General features: G+C 36.6%; 1 protein-coding gene across 8 annotated transcripts in view; it reads left to right on the forward strand.

The window, feature by feature from the left end:
• The window catches only part of LOC150100469 (5'-AMP-activated protein kinase subunit gamma-1-like), an 855,293-nt gene that overhangs the window by 244,205 nt on the left and 593,816 nt on the right, over positions 1-17,272 (forward strand). For 7 of the 8 annotated variants that reach the window (XM_090402490.1, XM_090402487.1, XM_090402491.1 and 4 more), the window contains one exon: positions 4,847-4,886. In XM_090402490.1, coding sequence (XP_090258616.1) covers positions 4,847-4,886 — 40 coding nt within the window. Of the gene's footprint in view, positions 1-4,846; positions 4,887-15,988; positions 16,250-17,272 lie in introns of those variants that run through there. The other variant, XM_090402494.1, reaches the window with a different exon arrangement.

Consider the following 17,272-nt stretch of genomic DNA (forward strand, 5'->3'; position numbering starts at 1 on the left):
TAGGGTGCGAGAAACCTTTATAAGATTGCTTCACTTGTAGGAAATAGGAAAATAGGAAAACTGTAGGAAATACCAGAAATATCGCAAGCTTCCTATGCGGAGTGAAGTCATCTTACAGATATTCCTGTTTGTTCGACTGATGCGATACTTTTCGTGTTACAAGTGCAAAGTCTGCAGTAGCCTATGTTAGGAAACTACGAGTATGAGCTGTTGATATGTGGTACGACAGTTAATCAGTATGAAAAAAATTACTAGTAGGGTTCGAATCCTGAAGTGATTATGTTATGGACTCATAACGATTAGCTGCAAGACATCGCCTAATCAAATTTGGATTTGAAGAATGCCTGAAGAAGAATACTGTCCGACTATAAAGAATAATTCCTAACAGTGAATTTCTGAGGCGGATGTATAAAAAAAAAAAAAACACTTTTTGAAGTACAAACCACGAAACATTGAATATTATAGTGCTGGAAAACCTCTTGTAGAAGGAGATTTTTTTAAAATCGTCTCCAAAACTATTTCTTTGAAACTAAAAACAGATTTAACTAGTAACTTTCGAAGGATTTAAGTATTACCTCGAAACCTGAAAGATTATCTAGGTATGAATTCTAGGTAGCAGAAGATATAAATGCCTGTGAAGTAGTACTCTTTCATATTTCCTATCGAATCGGTATTAAGTTTATTTTTAGGCGATTGCCACAATCATTTCGAAGTCTCTCATTACAGTTGGTTCTGAAGCCTGTTATTTACTTTATTTTAATGACAACCTTTTCAGATCCTCTCCATTTCTTTTATCTGTCTTCTGCTTAGCATGAATACATTCCAAGAATAAAAGCAACCTCATTAGCTTTGGGGAATTCTTCAGTGCAGCCTCTTTTCATTGTTGCCATGGGCAACATAGGATCGACAGGTTCTTGCGGAGCTGATCCTAAAAATGGAGCAAGCATGTTGCTATGGAGAACTGTCGAGAACACTTTCCACTCGACAGGCACACCAACACCCACTTACTGCTTTCACTTCAATGTGTTGTTTTTGGTAGGGAGGACAATTTAATTTTCTGCTATAGAGAAAATACAGATGTCTCTAGCAATTACGAAACGTAATCTAACTATATCTTCAGCACTTCTCCTTCATAATCGCATTTTTGATGTTACGATCATTTTTATACCTGGCGCAATGCATTTCTTTCTCTCTACTTTAAAGTTGCCGGGTTGAATTTATAGCCAGTGAACTTAGGAAAAGCTTATTTGGTTTCGACGAAGTCTTTTGGTTCGTAACACCTGGATTCAAATCCCGTCTAGGATGCGAACTTTCATCAGGGATTTTGAGTTGAAGGTAAGTTAGCCGCATATTTGTGGAGGTGGCAGGACTTTAACTCCCCGAAACTCGTTTCTTCATCCCGCAGCGATGTAAATCAGCCAGGGGAACACACGCAATTTACACACAAAAATGTACGCATATGACTACCAACTAACAGAATTCGCGGGTTCGAATACCACTGCGGGCATGGTTTATTGTGTACTGCTATAACCTTTGATACGGCGCAGTATGACCTTTGCTGTCCTGGCGCCATTAAAACCATAAATCATCATATGACTAACCACCTTATCCTAAATTATGCTTAAGAACACTGGGAATGTTGCGGACCTTAAGGGCCTGATACCGCAAATTAGTATTATTAAAATTCTTGTTCTGATAAAGTTCGGCAATCATTTATCCACCGATACGAAGCAGAAAGAACACATGAGATCTATGTAACATGAGCGATGGCATCTCGTGTTTGCTCTCTCTATCTCTCGAGCAGGGTTTTTCGGATTATCTAACCTTAGCTCACCTACGGTTCTATACGCTACGAAAGTATTATTTGTATTTATTGGATCACCACTGGTTCTAACGTTGCACAGGTTCTTACGATTCAGCAATTTTCGGTAGGACAACTTCGGTAGGAAAAACAGTATGGGGAAGATTGATCTAAAGAATAGGTGGATTGAATAAAGGAAGCTGATGAGAAATTAATTCAGTGTGTTTGGAGGTGGACGGAGTATCGGTGATGACCAATGGCTGCTCTAGTTTTTACAATTCAGAGGAGCAATACCCATGAAAGTATCTATAGAAAAGGCACACCACTGAAACAGAGTACCTATGATAATGTGACTGAAAGGAGTCTGTGAGGGAATGGAAGTGGATTGCTCTCTTCTGAATATCATAAAGAATTCTTAGGGAGGTGTTGGGTGTTCCACCCCAAATGTGGGATGGTTGGTCTGATCTGAGACCTATAAAGTGTTAAGAGTTGAGAAGAGGACAAGTAATGTTTAGAATGGAAAAGAATACAAAGCTTTTTAGAGGCTGAGGAGGCTACGTAAGTAATATGTTTATGCCAGGATAAACTGGATGTGACAGTCAACTCAAGAAGATACAGTTGATCTTAAAATGAAACTGGAACATTATCAAAAATGAGAGGAGGTAAGATAGAATTTTTCTTGCAGGTAATAAGGCAGACTTGAGTGATTTTTATTTTTATTTATTTATTTATTAATTTTTTTTTTTTTTTTGGCATTGAAATTTACTAAGCTGTCTTTATCCCATTTCAGGATATTGAGGAGGTTACTGGTTATGGAAGATCTTATGGCATCTAATATTACCGTATTACAGGGTTTATCGAATGAGGAAGAGTACTGTCGTTGATGAAGCTTTAAATAGGATTTCAAGTTAGAAAAATGAGGTCATTGATATAAAGGAGGAAGACCGTGCGTGAGAGCACAGAACCCTGGGACGCTCCAGCATTGATAGAGAAATCTGATGGGAGGAATCCATCCGCCACGACACATAATGAACGACCAGTGAGAAAACTCGCAATCCAATCAGAAGTACGGGTGTGAGGCCATAAAATGGCAGCTTGTTCAGGAGGTCTCGGTGACCAACACGATCGAATGCCTTTTAAAATATCGAGAGCAGTAGCATAAGTTTCTCCACTTCTTTCAATGGCCTGTGTCCTAAGGTGGCTAAGATTAGCTAGGAAGGTAGTGAGAGCAATGGTTCAATAATCAGGTGGCTGACTTTTGTCTCCCTTTTTTGGCTACATACTGGATCTAGGCTTGCTTCCGTGCTGTTGGGGTGATGCCATTTGAATATGGTAGTTTGTATAGGCGATACAGGATGGGTGTCAATTCTGGACCACAAGTTTAGAGCACAACTGGAGGAATACCATCTGGACCACGAGCGTTATTAGCATCTAGCTTAATGAGGGTTTTTCTTTATATACGTTTGACGAAAGTACAGAGGAGGCCTGCAGTGGACAGTTTGTGGTAATACGGAAGGTGATTTGCTTTGGTCGTCCAGGCAGGAGTTGGAGTTATGATGCCAAGAGGTCCGCCTTTTCCTTGGGTTGGGGTTACTATGTTGCCAGTAAGATGCAAGAGAGAGAGAGAGAGAGAGAGAGGTGGCAACAAGGAAGGGCAGAAGTTACGCCAAATTGCAAGAGGCCAGAAGGCTTGATTGCAAATTGAGCAGGAGGCGACTTTATCACATTCCATTCTTACGAAGTCTGCCTTGGAATAGTTGATAACGTTTTTATGTTACTGGCTGTTGTGTAAGTGTTTTTACGATCATTTGACTTCCATAGCATTGGACAAATGCTAACACTTTATAATCTCAAATCAGCCCAACTTTACAGTATTGTTCTCATTTTTAAGGCAGTGCATCCAAAATGCTTGATGTTATTCGAAAGAGAGCATTCTGGTTAATAGAGCACTCATTGACTCTTAAGTCATAAACAAAACTAGTTTTTCTCATAAATGTTTTGTTTCTAACTTAGGTCTATTTTTTAACATGGGTGCTCTTTAACACCCATACATAATTCAGTTTCAAATTTACTGAGACAATTTTTTTTTTCATTCTCTTTTCCCATTACCTTTGTTCTTTGGAATAAGCCTTCCTTATATTGTCTTCTTCGAGAACTGCCACTTCCAGCTGTTCAACAAATATATCCACAAGTTCCTTCTTTTTCTTCTTTCTAGTAAACCCATACTTGCATTAAAGGTTTTTTAGCCTCACAAGTATATTTAATTTGTACTACTACCTAACTTTGGCCTTCAAGAGGTCTCTCATCAGATTAAATTAAAAAAAAAAAAATTAATGTTAATTCAGTGTTTTACGAACTTTATCTCAGTTGCCTGTGATAACTTTCATCGTTCTATGAAGCTGCAATTTGCAAAGTACTGCTACTGTTGACTATGAAAGAAGTTTCGGGAATTAAATTTAAACGCTGAGAAAAGACTGAGAAACCAGTCTTCTTTGCATTCAGTTCTGTAAAAAAATAGTTCTTAAACTTCAGATGAGTTTCTAAATAAGAGATAAGAATACTAACGCGTGAGAAGTAAACGTAAGGTTGTTTACGATGATCACGTGTCCCTGTTACAGAAACGACTTTAGTAAATGACTAAGATGAAATAATATGAACATAAATCTCACATTCAAGCATGTTTTTTACCATCTCATACGTTCATATAAGAAGAAATAAATATGATCACTTCTCGTGCATTGAATATTTATTAAGTGTTACAAAAGATGCTCTTATTATATTATAATATACTTATTATACTATTACAATAATATAATATAAATTCTTGGATGTGTTAGTGGAACTTCATCAGTTGAGTTCTGTTTAGTTCGCTGAAATCTTCACTAACCGAACTACGTAGTAAATGAAGTGCAATCAATGTTTCTAATACTTTTAATTGATTACTCGAGTAACTGAACTGAATCAAAATTAGCAAACTGTAATTTAAATGTATATTCTGTTAAATGAACTTTATTTTTTTGCTGAAGCTTCTTTGCTTTCTTGCAGAGATTAGGATCAAGCGGACCGAATAATACATCTAATTCTGGTAAGTCTTTCCTCTCTATACCGCTTTCGCTAGTATTTGCATCATGAATTGACAAAAAAAAAAAAAAAAAAATCTGGAAACAAGATAATATTTTAGAACTAAACGTTAATATTCAAATAACATCTTTTAATTTATTTTTTTGCCTTTCGAAATGAAGATAAATAATCATGTATAAATGTAAAGTTTCATTATAAGTGGTTTCTGTGTGAAATAACATGGCGCTGTCTAATGGCAGGATGTTGCATCAACGTTATCGAAGTATAAAATGACTTTTAATTGAAATAATACAAAAGTGAGATATCTCGTAAAAGAGAAAGTTCAGCTACTACCAAATTTAATAAATATTAATATTTCTCTGGCATTTATTATTTATTAAATAATGATATTAGGCCAGACAACGTACTGAAACATGAAGACCTACTCCAGAGTTCTAAAATAAAAGTGGAAGATTGTGTGTGTGGGAGAGAGACGGGGGGGGGAAGAGAGGGAGAGAATGCACATAATTAATCAGCTCTGAATGGAAATTTCAGAAACATTTGAAGATTTTCGCCCCCGTATCTGTTCAATGATTATTCTTTTCGAGCTGACTTCAAAAGTACATTCCTCACTTCTCTTCATTTTGTCAAAAGCTTCTTTCGATCTTCTGGTATGATTCCTTACTGGAAGAACTGGTTTGCGAGCAAAATAGGCAAATCGGCCAGAAAACACACGCAGTTAACAAACATAATATATTGGCCTCATAGCTTTAGTTGCAACGACAGTAAATCAAACTTTGTGAAGTATTTTCAACTGAAGGCGAGTTTCGTTGCAGGAATTTTTCATCCATTAAAAAAGGCAAACGGACCATAAGAACAGACGTAAATTGAGAGACATAATACACTTTTCCTTTAGCCTTAATCCCTTCTCCAGTAATTCAGAATAATTCCCACCCGACTAACATTTGCTCGATGAGAGACATAAATAAGGCTGTATTGCTCATTTTTCATTTTTAAATTTCATTTACGTGCAGTGTTCATTTTGTAGTCATATGAACATAGAGGGGGGGGGGAATTAATAAATAAATAAACAATTCGTTTCAACTACTACTATTAACAACAACAACTGATCTTGAATATTGTTCTCAGTTTTTCACATGATTCCAGCTATTGCTCTTGTATTTGTTCACTCTACTGATGTTCTTTGTCCTAGATAAATAAAGCAATCCGCTTTTCATCAGCTTTGACTTTTACTGTTTTTTTTTTTTTTAATTCTCATTTGAATCTTCAGGTTGTAATTCAGAGTTATGTTACAACTTTCAGTGCTCATTATGATGCAAGGATGATTTGTTTTCGAATATAGATGGCTAGTATGCATTCAGTTAATACTTCCACTGCTAACGTCGCTTGGTTTATATTTAGTTGCCAGAGGTGCCGTTTTGTGGTTGTTGAGAACACCAATCAGGAAATTACAAAAGACTTCTTTTTTTTTTTTCTCTCTCTCTCGCAAAAGAGCTTGCAAAATTAAAAAGTTTTTAAAAATATTAAATCAGCAGATAAATGATTAATCTCAAAACAATAAAATACACAACGAGAGTTGTATGAAGCCTGCTCATAACTCTGCTGGCAAATCGACTTTCTGATAATTTTTACAGCCTTTCTTATCGCCTTCGCTGTGTAGCATAATGATAGCAGTAGAATTGCTCGACAATTCTTTTTTCTTTAAATTGAACCGAGTAGAGTAGGCAAACTTGTTTAATTCTCGTGTGGGCAGTATTGCACAATTCTGTTTGATGATTTTTTTGGGATGGGGCAGAGGAACACAAATTTGCTGAAATATCGTACGAAATGTATGAAGTCGCAGAGTCTCAATAATACATATGATGATCATCATAATAATTATAAAATCACTAAACTTAGCAAGCTTTTAAGGACTGAATACAGCTGTTTTCTGAAGTGAAGAAGCAAAAAAAAAACAACAACAACAACAAAAAAAAAAACAGTTTTACATATTTTTAGATCAACTTCATAGCGAATCTGTATCGAGTTGATTTTCCATTTTTAGGTACCCTTCATAAAATACATAAACACATATTCGATTAGTTTTATATTCTTGTTTGTCGGTTGATTTATCCGTCAGTTTGTATACACCTCCGCCACCACTTTGGTCGAAAAGATTTTCTTGAAATTTGGTACCTCACATATTGACTAAAATTTGTTCACTCATTTTAGTTTTGCTTTCACAACAGACCATTTTATTACCAAAATCTGGCAGAACGACTCGAAAGGAAAGTAAAAGTATGCTATGAATATCCATAAAAATACCCACACGAAACTCACATAAGCTAAAACGACTATCTGTTTAACTTCTGTAATGAAAATGAACGAGGTTCGCTATACACGAATGCTATTGCGCACTTTTTAAATGGATCTCTGCGATCAGTTCGACACTTGTGATCGCGTGCATATTTCGATGGTTGGAAACAAGCTATTACAGCCATTTCTTATCTTGAGTTTAAAGCAGAATTTTCTTATATCCTCTGAGGTAATCTCGACGTATTCATTTTTAAATGAAATTTTCACTGCTCGTTTCTCTTTGCTTCCTCATAATTATTTGTGGTACCGTTTTAAACTGAGCATTTTATAAGAGCGTGAACTAAGGTATTATAAATGTGTTCATACCTGTAACTATATTGGCCATTTTCAACTGAAATCAATCTTATTCTTAGTTTTTATGATTGAGGTTTTATACACTGACATGTCTTTAGAATTTTTCTTTTCTGTCTGGATGCGAATTTTGACCTTGGAAAAAAGCACATTTCCTTCCAGTATTAAAACTGTTTTGTCCTCCGTGATGAGGGCTGTTGGGGATATTTTATTTATTTATTGTTGTAACCCCGCATGAAAGGTCACGATGGCCTTGAAGACCGGAAAATGTTCCACGGGCTGTTCAGGGCCATGAAAAGCGAAACAAATTTGTGAGATAAGTGAAAGAATAAGAAAAGCTGTTTGGACTGTCTTTTGTTCTGATCACAACAAAAGTGTGTAATTCAAAGATAAGTGACAAATCGTGTTTTGAAAATCAAACATGGATTATGTCACTTGAGGTCTTCAGTAATAAAGTTGGAGGTATAACCCTAGGGAATGACAATCGTTCGCAATATTTTTCGATAGTGTTAACTTGTTAATTTGCAGTATTACAGATTCTTGCACAGCTTTTTTTAACTTTCTTGATAGTATTTTTACACTTAGTCTCAAAATCAGACCAATCGCAACTAACTTCAATTTACTGCTGCAGCCAAAAGGAAATTCAACCGTTTGTTTTCCTGATCGAGTTACGCCATCCTAGCATTGACGTTTCATGCTTTGCAAAAGCCTTCACAATAGAAAACTCTGTAGATAATTACAGAGAAGGTTGCTTTGTTTTTCACTCGGGATGGCGTACGAAGCTTTAAATATTGGTTGTTATGCCATTCGATGACGTCCTTAGTAATGATGAAGGAAAACTGACTGAAATTATTCATAATCAAATATTCAAGAACGTTTCCTTTTTTTTTTTAAAAAAAATATTTTCTAACTAAAGGAAGAAAACAGTTTATTGTACAAGGTTTTTTTTTTTCATTTAAATGTCCATATTTCTTAAGAACCTGTTCTTTGCTGTAGTTCACTCGGTTTACAGACACATATTCGATAAACATGTTGTGGGTTCTTAATTAATATTCCCGTGGAATGGCTTCCCTCTTCCGCCGTTTCATAAGACTACAATCACAAATAAAGCTTGCTACTAAAATAAGAGGTAACTAATAATGCCGTATAATTCCATAGTTCGGTCTTTACTGGCGAATCACTTTGCAGAAAAGTTGCAAACGCCTGGATTCAATTTTCGTCCCAGTAAAAGATGTCTCATACGGCGATATTACTAGGTTTTCTTCCCTCTCCTCTAATTCCGAATTTTCCTCTGCACACAGGTCCCTTAAACACATATACGTCTACAGATACGAGTATAATATAAAATATTTATTGCTGTCAGTCAGTTTAGCTAATCAAGAGGGTTAACACACGTGTCAGAAATTAATTAGAACATCGATTTCCCGAACAAGAAAAGAGACACAAGTAGAAGAAGATAAAACAAACAGTAGTTATTATGCATGCTAATTGTCTCTCCTCTTCCATGATACCCTGTTTCGCTAAACTGAGATTAAGGTACGCGGCATGGAAATCTCTTTGGCAAAATCTCGACGCTTGAAAGCACAAGAGATCATAGACGAAGAAGAGATTAAGGGACTCTTTCCACTCACCTCAAAAACCCTTACAGTACTGCACTGTAATTGTTATCATTATTGATCATGAGCCCCTGTTGAATAGGGATCATTTAGGACTATTTTCTATACAGAAAAAAAAAAGCTGACGAGCGAAAGTCATATGAGAATTTGATCGTAGTCAATGATTTGGAACTTATGTTTTTTTTTTTTTTTTTCTTAAGGGAAAAAATACACCTTGAAAAGAAAACAACAGACACCGTAGTGTGAGGAACAAACATCCTTGACGCCCACGTCCAAAGGATGTAGGACGTCCTTACACTACGATGACTACAACAATCCTATGAAAGATACTTTCCACAAGCCTACAATAGCGATCAATGGGAATTTTGGACCATTCTTCCTGTAGGCATGCAATGGGATCCTGGACTGTTGTGGGGCGGACGTTCTTTCACCTCACACGGCGCTCAAGTTCACCCCACAGATGTTCAATAGGGTGGAGATCAGGGCTCTGTGAAGGCCAAGTCAAGTCTAGTGACGTTTATGTCCATCCACAAACCGCGCAGTTACAATAGCAGCAGCCTTATGACACGGTGCATTTTCTTGCTGACAGAGAGACAATGGTCAGTTTTGTAGAAACGTCACAAAGTAGGAAGCATTGCATTGTCCAAATACCTCTCAGACGTCAATGTTTGTAGCACCACAAACAGAGGTCAAACCAGGAAAAATAGAACCATACCATCACACCGCCACCTCCGAATTTCATTGTGTGGGTTACCCATCCTGGTAAGATACATTCACTGGACATCCGCCACACCAGTCCATTTACCCGATAAAGGGTGTATCGTGATTCGTCGCTCCATAACAGTTCTCTAAGCTTCCCCCCCCCCCCCCCCCACTGTAGACGCTCTTTGCACCACTGAAGACGACACTGTATGTTGGTTCGGGTAATGCGAGGCTTGCATATTGCGGAGGACCGCAATTTCCTACCATGAAAATCCATATTGTGAGCTTCTGTTCTGAATGTTTTTACTGCAGATTCGTGTTCCAGTCGACGCTCGGAACTTCGCATTTAACGTGTCGACTGACGAATGACTGCTTTTACACATTATCATTCGTAATTACCCTACGGTAACATTCAGTGAGTGTGGTAGGTCGTGCACTGCTGGTAGCACTTGCGGTGGACTTCCTGCTCTTTCATCTCAGTATGGTATCATTTGACCTGGGATGGGCCCAATTTGTGAACAATTTGCCAACAGATAAGCCTGCAACCTGTCATGCTATCACAACGCCTCTTTCAAGCTCCCTCAGTTCACTTCCCGCAGCCATTTCACCAGGACACAGTTGCAGTTACTTGGGTGCATCATATTTCTCCAAATTATACCTGCTACAAACACGCGACTCGTTACATGGCAAGATGTACCTTGTCCATGGTGGTGGTGGTTGATTTCTTTTAAGCAGTGTATGAGTGTAAGGAAACATCTCTCATGCTACCCACTAAAAAAGATTTTAGCGGGGTTCAATCATGATTGCACCTGAAATATTTTTACATAATTTCATATTGGGAAATGGGGGTTGCAAGAATAACTTGTGTGCAACAGGGTCTGCTGCAGACTTGAAGAATTCCCGGAAATACGTACATCGGAGAGTGAGGAAAGTCCGATCAAATGTCACGACATTGCTAACTGCTTTTTCTGATCTGGAGGTCTAGTGTCTCGTGAACTTCCAAGGTCAAACCTTTATCTAGAAATGCCCACAGAACTTTTCTTCAGGTTCTTTTTAATGCAGTTGTTGGAAATGATCTTACAAGTGGTGTTCCTGCAACATGCAACCTGGTTTCAAGTATATAAGAATTCCTAGTTAAGCACATTATTCCTCTGATTTTCTACATACCTTATTCACTAGAGGTTTCCCGCCATTTTTTTCTCTTCCTCAGACTGGACAACCTCTCCCATCCTCCCAAGTAAAAAAAAAAAAACAACAACAAAGATTGTAGAAAAAAGGATCGCTAAAATCGCTGCGCACAGCAGGAGGATACAACACACACACACACACACACACACACACACACACACACACACACACACACACACACACACACACATATATTATGTGTGTGTATGTGATTAATCCTCAGAGATGACAGTATTGGCGTTCTCACAAGCAAGACTGATTTGAAGGAAAATTGTGAATAGGAGATTAACAAGAATGTAAATTTAATCATGTAATACTGTCATAGTAACCTGAACACTCCCGTACGGGTACATATCAGGAGATTGATGATTAGTCCTCATACAGTCTCGAAACTCATGGATCGTTCCTCTTTTGTGAAACTCTGCTCCATGAATTTAGCGAGCAGTCTCGGAAAGAGCATCTGTCATACATCAGTGTTCTGGAAGGCATTAGTGTGGAAAGTAAAAAGACTTATTTGCATTCCGTACCGTGTAGTTTCCAATATGATGAAATTATCATGTAACTAATCTAATCTGCTTTTTACCAAGAGCGTCTCTAATTTAGCAGGAAATGACAACAAAACATTAATTCATGGAGTTTTGCAAATACTCTTTGACTAATGGCTCATCATTAAGTATGGCGATCTCCCCCTACCCCAGCTCCTTTTTTTTTTTTTTTTTTTTATGGTTGAGTAGTATGTCTATTTCTGGATATTTTTTTTTTTCGAAAAATCAGTTAATCTCGTAGTTGTAGTTTTTCCGTAGTATCAATGAAGTTTTAAATAGGACTGAAACGATATGCCATTTTTCTAAAGTTTCTGTATAAGCTTCCAGACTGTCGCTGATAGAGAATGTGAGTTTAATTATCACAGATGATTCATCATCCCAAATACAAATCAATTTGATTTAATTAAATCAAATTAATGAAAATAATTACGTATTTATGTATCTCAGTAGATCGCCAAACCACGCTGCGTAATTCAAGAAGGCATCGAACAGATAACAGAACGTGCTAGAATTATGGCACTTGTACACATACCCCGCGTATTACATGTGAATCGGTTAGGATGCATGAAAAAAAATGTGTGCCTCGTGTATCTTCATGCCTGCAAATGCGTGTATATATATATATATATATAATCAACCAAATCAAGATCTTCATTATAAAATAAAATAAACACTAATAGAAAAATCAAACTTTCTGTTAGATTACACTTTTAATTTTCTATGAATGTAATTTTCTGTTAATTATTATTATTACATGACACCTCCAGGGAGCCCAAAGACTCATTGAGGGAGGGCACCTACTCTACAACTCTCTGTCTCCGCCAACTACAACTAACATCATCATCCACACCAGCGCCATCTTCCGCCTACCACCACTACTAGTATTTTCACAGACTATCACAAACATCCATGCCCACAGCGGGATTCGAACCCGCGGCCTTTTGGCTGGAGAATTTTGGTTGTTGAATAGGAGTTAAAATTAGAGTAGATTATTCTTGAAATTGGATTTATTTATTTATTTTAATAACACGCATAAGACGGTAGCAAAGATTATTCTAGCACTAAATGCTAGGAACACTAGCATTAACTTTAGAGTCAATACTCTTTCTTAATAATACTTCCGTAACACACTCGCGAGGACGTCGCAACATCTATTCTTTGATTAACGCTCCTCGACTGAAGGCAAAAAATGGCTCGTGTCTTAGTGGCTGTGTTTTTCGTCTTAAAACAGGCAAACACAGATTTAACAGATACAATACACAGCCATGAAGTGTTAGTTGCTTCAACCGCAATTCCAGCTAACTCCTGTCGACAAGAGTCGGGTTTAGGACAGTCATTCACTAATAGCATTAAGATACATCAGAAATTTCCTGTTTTGCGCAAGTTTCTTTTTGTTATCAATAGATGGCGACACCATACGCTGTTTTCTTGCTTGTATTAGCATCTATAGTTTTCAAAAAATGCATTACATTCTTTTAAATTTACTGATAGACTACTCAAATTTGATATAATAAATGTTTTCTTCAAGTATTTCACTGAATTAACGAAAACGTTTTAAAACGTGGACATTTTTTTAAATCAAAAATAGAGTCCGCAAAACTTTTAGTTAGGGAGGATCGTGTGTGTGAAAGGTGGTAGTGATTGATTGTTAAGTTATTGCATTTTAAATAAACTGCTCGAACATCACCAGGTTTTTCATATATAATTTTTACATCATGTCCTTATGAAAGTATTACAACCCATATGTTTTTCACGTTTGTGGGATTTTTCGAATATCAAATACCCTAATATTTATAGGGTATTTGATATTATATGCTAGGAACACTAGCATTCACTTTAGAGTCAATACTCTTTCTTAATACTACCCTATTTATAGGGCACCAGGGGGAGCTCCGCTCCCCTGACGCCTACGCTCCCTCCCCGAGTTCCGGACTGGTAGGCCGGTTCTCCTTGAATTCTGATAACTCGAATTTCGAAGACTCGAAGGGGGATTCCACCCCCCTGGCGCGTGCGGCGCCCAACCCCCTGAGTTGCGGACTGGTAGAGCAGTTCTCCTTGAATTCTGATGACTCGAATTTCGAAGACTCGAAGGGGGATTCCACCCCCCCTGGCGCCTGCTGCGTCCAATCCCCTGAGTTGCGGACTGGTAGACCAGTTCTCCTCGAATTCTGATGATTCGAATTTTGAAAACTCGACACTCAGGGTAGCCTCTGAGTTTCCAAACGTTTTAAATTACTTGACAAAAAACGTGACACAAAAACATTACAAAAAAAGCTTATCATTTTATATTATAAGAGGAGATTTGAGTTACCAGAACCGTTCATGTATGAAGTTCATATAAAAAGTCTGGTATCACTGAAAAGAAAAGCTACTATGTCTGTCTGAGTTCAGAATATGTAATTTCGTTCCCGTAGAGATTTAAGTTCATCAAGATATTTGCAGTCATGAATTTTTTGGAGTATGTAAAGTTTAGAAATAATTAATTCTAAATTGTTTTGTGGTCTAACTGTGAAAATCATGTTATTATACTTATGGTTGTAATATATATCACTCAAAGGTCTTTTTTTCATACTTTTTAATTCTCTTAGAATATTTCAAAATTATAATATAATTGTCTTTAGATGAGAGATGAATTTCACCACTCTGTGAAAGGCCCAAAGCTGCTTGAAAAAAGTTGCATGTGTGGCATCTCGAGCAGGGTGTTCGGATTATGAAAAAATAAACTTTACTTAAAAAACAAACAAAATAAAAACCAAACCACCTTAGTTCATCCAAGGTGCTAATGCGTTGCAAGTGTGGAGTCCGGTTAAAACAACAACAACAAAAAAAGTTTCGATTTTGGTCGATTTGATATACAGAGTTTGATATTCCACCCCACCCCGCAATAACTTTAACAGTTATTGCGGGGTGGGGTGGAATTCAATTCAGCAACTGTAAACTAGAAAAAAAAGTCCCGATAAAAATAGGTCTGGAAAAAACTATTAGTTGTTGCAAAATGAATGCCGGCAAAATGCAAACAGATAAAAGCAACTCGATGTGTCATGTGATATACAATATAATCAAATATGTAAACAACCAGAACCATATGTAAAACGTGCCTAGAATTGCGTTTAGTCTCCTTGAGCAAGTGGCTATTTGCTTCAGTGAAGAATGAATTCCCTTTTACCTAATTTGCCGTCGTGCCCTTTTATCCTACACGTGCCTCTGGAATACATGAAGCATGCTGGCTTCTTTACAGATTTCGTGACTATCTTTATGAGCGTGCATAGTTCTACACCAGAAAATCAACGAGGAGAACGAAGAACCGTTCTGGTTCCGGAAACGGAGAAAAACTTACTGCTTCAAGAGGCACAAAATCCATGTACTAACACATGAATTGCAGGAAGAAAGTGTCTTCCAAACAGTTATAGATAGGCTTGCATGAAAGTCGCCTTTACACGCACCATTTTCAGTGTATTCAAAAACAACAAAAACAAGGCGTGAAGTTGTTTTACGTGAAAACTTGTTTGCTTACGCGAAGTATGGATAAAAAAAAAAAATATATATATATATATATATATATATATATATATATATATATATATATATATAATTTCCTGTCACGTATAATTTGGATTTAATTTATGAAGTTTAGTGCTATAATACACATGTTCTAGCCTATGTACAAATAGTAGTGTTTTGATTTTTTTTTTTTTTTTTAATTCGCTATATTAATCCGGAAATTGACTGCGATATTTCACTTCATAACTAACAGTCCAGAATCACTGTCATGTTGACAAACAGTTTGCAATTGCCAATCTAGCCTTGAATTACATAAAATGCTGTAGAAGATTAATGCGAAGATATCTTTATCAGCTTTTGATATATTTGAATCAGAATTATCCCATTATTACTTTTTGTTTATGGTTAACATACTTATTCCCTTTGATAAAGAAGACTTCCGCTGCCAGATTCTTAAACTGACGACTGATAAAACATACACAGTTGCCTCACGGCTTGTAGTTAAGTTTAAATAACCCAGAAGACTAAAAATATTAAGATTATTAATCTCGTTTTGTGCCATTATTAGTTTAGCGTGTGAAAAAATTATTATTAGGCTGATTTTTTTTTATATCTACTTTTTAGCTTACGCATTTCAGAGGTGCTTTTTCGTGTGAATTAGGACCAATGTAAATTTGTAGTTCAAGGCTATTTTGTCGCGAATCACGAAGGAAGAGATTCTTACTTCAGAATTTAGACTAGTAACCGACTGTGATTTCTATTTTAAGGCGATGTGCTACAGATATGCACTCTCCTACGAATCGTTTTAGATGGTTTGACAGATTTGTTTCCATGGTTAGTGTTTGCTGTGGGAATTTGGTGACGTGAGTCGTATGGGTAGATGCCGTCATCTACCGAATGCTTTAAGAGAAATGACGATATTGCGTTCTGCCTGCCTCATTTCTTCCATCTTCTTCCTCTTGCTGCATTATATGTCTCATGCGGAAAGGGGAGGGTAAACGAGACCTGTTTATTATATGATTCAATTGTAGGGATGAGTGGCGATCAGAAAAATTCGCTAATGTCATTTCCTTTAAGAAAAAAATTGCTACTTAGAAGACGTCGGAAGAAGAATCCTTTAAATTTGCATGTTCGATTGCCCTTATCGAATACGGGGAAACACTACACCAGTAAGTGTTTTTCTCCCATTGTCTTTCTTTATTTCTATTACTTCTTATCTGTTCATGTTAAATTATTAGTAATGTAATATTATTAGGGTCAATTAATGTAATACGGTTTGTACATATTTTATCTTAAAATATTCTTTATAAATATACATCGCTAAGTATACGTGCACTAGAAAATCAATAGCATCTGTGATGTCAGAAGGTGGGTCAATATGCATAATTATTCAGAAGTTGAAGATTTTATTTATTCAAAATAAATAATCTGTATTCAATTCTAAATGCATTTTGGTGTGCCTTGATGCGTACTTAATAATATGAATATAATTAAGGAAACAGGAGAAATGTTTAGATTTTTATGGATGTCAGGAAAGGATAGATTAAAAAAAAAAAAATCAGTTCTGAATTCTATTTATGGAGAGAAACGTCATGCCAAGGAAGTGGGTGGTCGTAAACCACAATCTCGTTGTTTTACGCCATACTCATTATTTTGTCACCATCCGAATTGCGTAATACAAATACTCGACTGCTTGCCAGTTAATGTTAAGCGGAAATCTGACCTAAAGAGTTTTATTTCATCATCGTTAGCAGATCTTAGTTACCCCCCCCCAAGATCATATTTTTTTATGTATACATTCACACAGTGTTTGCTAAATGAAAATGCCACCTAGAATAGCTTATACATTTTTAGATCAACAGATTTGTTGCGATTTCAATGTTTTTATCGTTTGAGAATTAAATTTCGAGAACTAAGCAACTTCTTGTCATTAGAATTCGGTTAAAACGCAGCATAAAGTTTTTTTGCATTTTTAATAGTACTTTATGTAATAGGTCGATTAAATCCAGTCTCTGACGCGAACAACCTTTCTAAAGGCTTTTCAATTGAAGGCGAGTTAGCCGGTCTGTCTCGTACTGCGGTAGGGTTTTTCATCCAGACGTAATGACTTGCTTCATATCCATACTTGCTGTAGCAGTTATTCCAACCATTAATAACTACTGACCAGTCAAGTTTGTTATTATCACGATTCT

This window comes from Typopeltis vanoorti, chromosome 13 (assembly GCF_054136105.1).
Source record: "Typopeltis vanoorti isolate ZY-2024b chromosome 13, IOZ_Tvanoo_1.0, whole genome shotgun sequence".
NCBI classification, from domain to species: Eukaryota; Metazoa; Arthropoda; class Arachnida; order Uropygi; family Thelyphonidae; genus Typopeltis; species Typopeltis vanoorti.